Source organism: Dermacentor albipictus, chromosome 1, assembly GCF_038994185.2.
Source record: "Dermacentor albipictus isolate Rhodes 1998 colony chromosome 1, USDA_Dalb.pri_finalv2, whole genome shotgun sequence".
In the NCBI taxonomy this organism is placed as follows: domain Eukaryota; kingdom Metazoa; phylum Arthropoda; class Arachnida; order Ixodida; family Ixodidae; genus Dermacentor; species Dermacentor albipictus.
The window spans coordinates 134,363,031-134,371,151 of record NC_091821.1 but is presented as its reverse complement, the minus strand read 5'-3'; the positions used below and the strand labels follow the sequence as shown (position 1 = coordinate 134,371,151).

Below are 8,121 nucleotides of genomic sequence, written 5' to 3'. Positions count from 1 at the left end.
AGGCAAAGAAACGATGCGTCACTCGCTCGCTCTTTGGCGACTCCGTGTGATTGACTGCAAGGACTGTCGGTCCAGTTCGTAAAGTGTTGACTCAGAACGCAAATGCCTTGCATTGTTTGGATGTTGTTGTGACAACATGTAGAGAAACGTCAGTCATAAGGTTTTAATCATACATGGTTGCAAACAACTGTATTGGGTACGCCCGCAAGAACACTGAACATTCAGGAAGAAGGTGTCCTGGCAGTCTTAACGGTCTCATGCTCTTAGCTTTTGACGGCGATGTAGGTTTCGCTCAAGGGTGGTGGTAACGTTCAGCAGATTCATTTCAAGGCCTTGCATGCGTTAGGTGGGCGGTGGTTTGTGCGCTGGATGGCGCCCAAGGTTGGATGCATGCCACCTCATTGTGCGCATTGTCTTGTTCACCTGTCTCGCGCTGGCTTCACTTGATGCGGTACTAAACGACGTGCCTGTTGGCCTAGCTTAATCAAACTCATGTAAAGAGGCGCTCAGATGGAGCAATTTCTGGCAATTTAAGTAAGGCTAGACACGCCTGCAGTCAACATCCACTTCCTCCTCATGTCAGGGAAATTACTATGACATGGTAAATAGAAGAAGACGCGCGCTTTAGGAAGATTGCAAAAATGCTGACAAGGGGACGCCGCGAAGGAAGGTCGTGGTGTGGATATAGCTGCGCATCACAGATCACGCTGTTGCACTCTCGAACTTTTGCAAAATCTTGAAATGCTTCCAATTAGTTTGCGTTTGAGTTTTGAGTTTGAGTTTGAGTTTATTCAAACACATGGCAGGTACATGAAAGTGCACATGAACGTGGTTAGGTGTGATGGGAAAAAAGCTGCATTTAACAGCTTGACTGGCCCCGTCACCAATTAGTGTGGGTCAAATAACACATGCACTGGTGTTTCCGTTATTCTGCCCAGATACGGCGTTATTCTCGCCCATAAAATACGTAGTCACATTCGTCGATGTCTAAAATCGTGGATCAGTGGTCCAAGGTTGGGCAGTCCGCGTACCAGCATTCGTCTTCATATCACAGGTGTGTTACTATCATGTTCGTGTGCTCCGACGATGTATCGCGGCTGTCGCTCTCATAGCCGTATTTACTATCTTCTACAAAAAAGTGATCCTCGGCTTCCAGTTGACACCAAAACTTCTGAAACACTTTGTCAGACACCAGACCACCGTAAGCTTCGGGCAGTATGCTGGCTGGAACGTGTTCGTGGAGCCCTTCCATCTTGTGTCCGTGGAAGTGTATCTAAAAAGTACGTAAAGAAGAAACAAAAAGAAAACGACGTTGATGTGAACTTGACTTTGTTAAGTTATAGGTGTTACACTTCATGATAAAAAGCCAAACCTCTGTATTTCAATGAACACTCATGTCGCATTCGCTTTCATTTTTATCCCTCCTGCATACATTTATTGCTTTATTGTGCCTTATTGCGAAGTCCGACTCATGTACAGGCGGAGAACTATCGCATGAATCTCAGCTGCTGTAAAAGACGACAAATAATAGAGTGCACGTCTTAGTGTGATCCCTGCAAATGAAGGACAAAAGTGCAACCATGGGCGAGTTCTCTTCGACAGAAACGCACGCAGGAATGCGAACTGTGTTTTTTCTTTTCGATTCCGATTACCTTTAATGTGACAACGCTACGCAGTCGCAGCAAAGCAGCGGACGTGGATGCGTTTGTTTTTTTTAGCCAGGAAATGCGTCTGAAAGCCGTTCGATCGAAATCAATTTATCACTTCAAAAGAACTTACCAACGTGTTCCGGAAACATTCCAGTCATGGAACTTGGACCTCGTTTCCTTATGCCAGCTAGAGTGACTGTTGTAAAGCGGTAAAGTCATCGACTATCATCACCACTTCTACTAGCATTCAGACGGCCACATCTGAAACGTACACTGCCTTAACTGACGCAAGACAGCAGTGCTTGATTAAACCCATTCTAATTCAAGTGGAGAGTCTTGAGAAAGCTCGGCCTATGTGTATAACAGGACGCAAATGCGTTCAGATACACCGCTATATTCGAGTCGGCATGGACGTCTTCGACCCCAACATCCATCAGTTGCCATCTTCCATAACACTGAGCGTCAGCCTTCGAGGAAAAAGTGTTGTGAGAGCGCAAACGAGCGAACATCCCCAGTGTCGAGATAAAGAAGTGAGGTTCTATGGCGCGAAGATTGACGCTTGTGCTGAACCGAGAAGGAACATCGCTTAACAGAGTCTCATCTATGCATCACGTATTCCAGATGCAACCGAAAGCACGCATCTTCGACGACCCGGACTACTGTTACTGCGAATGAAATGTTTTTTATATCTCTTACTGTGAAGCCGGCTACCAAAGCCAAGCCATATGGTTCTCAAGCGGAGAAAACGTACTACACTGCTGCAAACAAGGCCCAGGCAGGATGAAAACGCAAAACCAGTGCTGCTGCAGAAAATTTATATCGAGGAGACAGAAGCTTCCTGTCGCATGTTAACACGTTCGACAGTACGCGACACTATAAATGCAGTCATGAAATGTGGTGTTGTGCGGCTGACGTTGCACAGTCAGTCTGACGACGCAGTGTTCACTAACTGTTGTGGAAGTTCCAGAGGTTTGCCAAGGTCGATTGCAAAGTGGTTGAATCATATAGGCGCTACTGACAATCAATTTGTGAAAAAAAATTGTGACAGAACCCATCTCATGATGACTGTCGATGGTAATGCGGTAGCCGTGAATAAATATAGCGACACAGCTTATTGCCACTGTCGAAATGAGTAACGTATGAGGCGTGTAATGCAGCGGGACTCCTTTGACGCCAACTTGGGTAACTAGGTACACGTGACACGGGGAACCGCGAAAGAGGAATCCCACTGCGCCTCACACATAGCTCGTTTCGACGGTGACAATATACAGTGTGTGGGTATATTGATTTAATGCCAACTCATTACCGTCGACAGTCATCATGGGATGTGTTCTACCCGTTTTTATTCATGTCTTTTTTTCCGGTGAAACCACGCGTCATATTAACTACAGTCTCAATGCCTTGAACATGAAGTTCCCGAATTATGAGGATGGTACTCGTTTCGAGGCATGCACTATCAAACTTGCGGTAAAAATGCGCTGTTGTTTCACGTACTTTAATAAAACGCCGTTTTATGCACTGAAGCACAAAAATAACTGGAACGCCCATGTATTTCGATCGTCCCACACTTTGGAAATGAATGTCTCGAGAAACTTGTGTCATCCTGGGAATTCGTTCCAAGTGTATACGCCTTGCGAAATCGCCGGCTACAATTCGTAAATTGCAATATGTGCCGTAAGGTGCTTAGTTGAAAACTTCACAATTTCTTGTGAATTTGTTGATTCTGTATTTCGATTTCTCATGCAAGTAATGTCCGTTTCCTTCGGCAATCTAGTTTAAGGATCAAAATTATACTAACTCCCGCAGGTGATTTTTTACAAATTCTGTATAGTCATTAAACAAGGAAAAGAAAGAAAGAAACTGTACATGGCAGTGTCAGAAATTAAGGAATGGGTCGTCGTACCCTCTTCTCCATGTATGTCTACGCCACTGGCTTTCAACACTTTCGTGTAGCCGCACTCGTTTTTCACGCACTCACCCTCTGAATAATCTTGCTCTTCAAGAACGGACGCACGAGCGCGAAGCAGAAGTCGAAGCCCCTCGACTCTCGCACGACGTGCACAGCCCGCAGACGCAGCGGCATGCTTTCCTGGGACAAGAAACAGGCAGACGATGCACTCTGGTCAATTTGACTAATCAAGCAATTAGATATGAAACACCATTTAATCTCGCGAATACAATACAGAGCTGGAATATAGTCGTAAGCGTATGTAAAAATCAATTTAAGTTGCGGCTAAAGTGAAGCGTAAGCACTAGTAAGAATATGTACACACAGTCAAACATTTACTATATTTATATTGTTACAGTAAACAGGGCAGAAGATGAAGACACGAAGAAGGAACACATATACCTCAAAGGGCTGACAAACAACTGAAGGTTTTTATTGCGAAAGGAACAGATAGCTTTAACAACGTACATGTGAAAAAAAGTATTTGTAGCTTGACGGGGCATCGTAATATTAGCGGGCAGAAGGCTCCGCATATTTTCTTTTGTTAGGCAACCTCCGTGCTTAGATGTTCTCACGCGTCATAGGAGATCATGCTTAAAAAGAAAAAAAGGAAGAGAAACTGAATTCTGGAGTTTTACGTAATTAAACAATGATCTGATTATGAGGCACACCGTAGTGGGGGACTCCGGGTTAATTTTAATCATCGCCCGGGGTTTTTAACGTGCACCCAATGCACAGTCACGAGCAATTTCGGCATTTCGCCTCCATCGAACCCGCGACCTTGCGCACAGCAGCGCAGCGCCATAGCCACTGAGTTGCCGTGGCAGGTAGTTCATGCTTTCACGTGTAGGTTGTTAGTGCTACTTACTCCAGTAAAACTCTTGCTTGGGCTAGTTGGTTCATGCTTGAAGTAGGTAAAGGCAAGGCGCAGAAGACCAGGACTTAGGAAGAAGAACACAAACGACAAGACGGGCGTCTTGTCGTTTGTGTTCTTCCTAAGTCCTGGTCTTCTGCGCCTTGCCTTTACCTACTTCAAGCTACTTACTCCCTTGTTCACAGTAGAGCTCTTCAGTTATTAGTCAGCTAGCGCTTCGTGGTATGTGTTCCTTATCCTTGCCTTTTTTTTTAATTTATAGTGCTTTACGTGCCAGGACCACGATCTGATTATGAGGCATGCCGTATTGGGGGACTCCGGAAATTCGGGCTGCTTGGGGTTCTTTAACGTGCACCTAAGTCTAAGTACACGGGTGTTTCGCATTTCGCCCCTATCGAAATGCGGCCGCTGGGGCCGTTATTCGATCACGTGACCTCGTGCTCTGCAGCTCAACACCGAAGCAACTAAGCAACCACGGCGGATCCCTTACGCCGTTTACCGTTACAAGCCTTGTCGAAGCAACAGCTCGCCGTCGCACACTTTACAACACAGTATATGTAGGTATAGCATATTCTTGACAGGGATACATTTCAGTCTCAATAAAAAAAAAACAGACTGGAATTAATTATGGTGGTCATTTACCTAATTTTGGCAATATAGAGAGCAAGGCAATTGTGTGATGTGGGCCAGGGACGCGCACACGCACGCACAGTAAAAAATCATCAACCTCATCATCCCAAGTCTATTTTATGTTCGTTGCAAGGCGAAAGCCTCTCCCGTCAATCTCCAACTACCGCTGCCTTGCGCCGGCTCACAGCATCTATATATGCCTGCAAAACAGTAGAAACTGTCAAAAGATAAACATATCAAATGTGACGTAGTTTAGGATGTATATATAGTGGTTTTGGCGCGTAGAACCCAAGAATTAAAAAGAAAGTTTAGGATGATACTGCATTTACTAGCCCATGAACTGACCAAGTCACGCCTCCTTCTACACGACACTTGGATACGCTGGCAATAATTAGGTTCGCAAAAAGTGCCAAGTCAGCTGTCGGGCTTCAGTAGCGGAACCTTCCAAACGTAACTTTACCGTTTTGTCATGCTTGGGCAGCAGCACGGATTTACTCATAATGATAGTAATGCTGAATTGAATTCTTACACTTGTAATATGGCAGTGATCTACTGTTGGCAGCGTCGGTTGAGAACTACTAATGTTCCGTCTAATTAAGGAGAAATAGAGAGACACTTGACACAAACATGTGACGTTAGGTTTTCGGGTTTAAATGCATACATAGGGATGAGCCCCCCATACCTCATGATTGTTGTCAAATTTTATAATTTCTACAGTGTAGAAGGTTTGCTGCGCCCTTCGCGTACGTGCTACATCTTGGGAGGACACCGCGCTGTAGCGGAGATAATTCGTTGTGGCTGAGGCAGCGTAGATAGTGCGGCTGGGCGACTTATGCATGCGTAAGCATGGCGTCAGTACAGCTTGCAGACGAATAGCCGACGTTTCTTTCCAGATCGTGAGGGTACGATAGGTGGCTACGGATTTCACATCCCTTTTGCACACGCTCGTGCGCAGATGGTTTACGAGCGTTATTATTAAGGTGTAAGCCTTTACTGGCTCATGAGTGTCCGGGCGCAGTCCGTGGTGGACGCAGGAAAGCGGTGATCACCGGCGAGGGAGCAAGGAGAAGAGGCGCCATGCCAGTAGTGCTGTGCGAGTGGGCGCGTTGGGGTGCGCGCACATCGGCGACAAGCCTTGCAGCCATATGGCTGTGATTGCATCCCATGCTCGCCGCCACGTCCGTTCGCAGAACAGTTCAGACAACAGCGACAGAGGCAGTCATAGATATAGGCTTTCGCCTATCGTGGTTTAGCTGAGCAAAGTGCCCATAGATGTTTTGTTTGTTTGTTGTTTCTTTGGTTCTTGGTTGCTTTACTATGCATCCGTTAAACGTAGCTGCAAGCATGTACAATTCAAATTGACATTTGTTGGAAGACAGCGCTGCGTCATGCGTATTTTTCGACGTTCTTATATATGGTTATAGTGACCTTTCAGCGCTGGTTACATGCTATCAATTTGCTATTCCAACCCGCCGAAATCAATACAATGTTTCTAGTTTTTGTTCGATTTAACAAGAAGAGTACAGCAAACGCTTTTTTTTTTTAATTCCGAGGATTTTCGTTAAACACTCGCTTCATGCCGCCGTGTAGTAGGTTACTAGAGGAGGCGGACATTGCTTGCACAACAAATCGCAATATGCAATTACCTAATTACAACGTTACTCTATAATTCAGCATTTAATTATTACTTTATATGTGCGGAATGGAAGAAAAAGTGTCAATCTAGAACGAATTCTGAGGCTAGCGCCAGTTCCGAGAAATCTGTTGCCAAAATTTGCTATACGAAATACATTGGCGTTCCATTTAGCTTTCACCTGCAGTGCACAAAGTAGGCTTTTGTGGAAAACAATAAATGGAACGCCACAGCACTTCGTAGCAAATCTTGGGGACAAACATGTGGAAGCTGGAGCCAGTCCTAGAATTCCTATTAAATGAAATTTACTTATTGATTCCCGTCTTTGATTTCTCAATTGTAATATCTAACCCGAAAAAACATCATGAAAAAGTTACTATTGGAACAGTGTTAATTAGGTAATTGGAAAATGCGATTCACTGTGCAAGAAAAGCCCGCTCCTTCATGTAATTCATGCAGCTGAATGCAGGAGAAATGCACTGTCTGCTAGAGGCAGTCTTTCAAAAGACATGTTCGTTAGAAACTACAAGAAGGTGAGCATTTACAGTGCGCACTTTTAGTCAGTGTCCCGTGTAGCCTTTTTGGCCGTTTCTCCAATAATAGTGAACGCACTTAACCCCAAGGAACCGCTGTGAACATTCTGGATTAATATAAACAATCCTTTTATGCCTAAATTGGCTAACAGAACGAAAAAAAAGAAAGGGAATGGCTGCTTAAAACGCACACACGCACAAAAACAAAGTTTGTGTGACATACAGAATAAAATTCCATTGATGTTTACTGCAACACATGACATACTATTGCTTTGATCAAGTCAGTGCGAAAACTACGCATTTTTATACACAAGAATGAACATTTCGGGTCATTTGGATTTATCCATTAGTGAGAGTTAGTTTTACGAAGACTTGCAGAATGAACAAGCTGACCACACGAAAATGACAATGCCCGCCAATGTTCATCATCCTTAGACGCATGCACAAGTACCAATACATGCATCTGATGTATTTTCACTGGCGCAATTGATAACATATAAGGACAGGGTCCTGATAAGCATGCGCGCTCTACATTTTGCAAAGGTGCATGTTTCGATATTCTTAATAAATTTTATTTTTACAGTCATTGCAAAGCAAAGTTTGAAATCAAAACGGTCCTGGCAAATCTTCAAAAGCATTGAAGGGAGGGCTACCTTTTACAAACGGCTCTGTAAAATATGTAGCAACAAGGCAAGAATCTTTGAAGGAAAATCTGAGATGGTGTCTGACACGTATAAGAGATTTTGAACCATGAAATGGTAGAGCGCTACCAATCCATTCTTCCCAAAATCAGAAATCGTAGCGCAGAAACACACAGTTGGACAGAAAGGAACACAAACAGATGATAGCTCACG

General features: G+C 44.4%; 1 protein-coding gene across 4 annotated transcripts in view; it reads right to left on the bottom strand.

Moving 5' to 3' along the window:
- Nucleotides 1–761: 761 nt before the first annotated feature.
- LOC135896064 (alpha-tocopherol transfer protein-like) overlaps nt 762–8,121 on the bottom strand; it is a 51,988-nt gene continuing 44,628 nt past the window's right edge. For all 4 annotated transcript variants that reach the window (XM_065424396.2, XM_065424393.2, XM_065424395.1 and 1 more), the window contains 2 exons: nt 3,628–3,738; nt 762–1,273 (listed from right to left, as the gene is read on the bottom strand). In XM_065424396.2, coding sequence (XP_065280468.1) covers nt 1,049–1,273; nt 3,628–3,738 — 336 coding nt within the window. In that variant the 3' untranslated portion in view covers nt 762–1,048. The remainder of the gene's footprint in view (nt 1,274–3,627; nt 3,739–8,121) is intronic.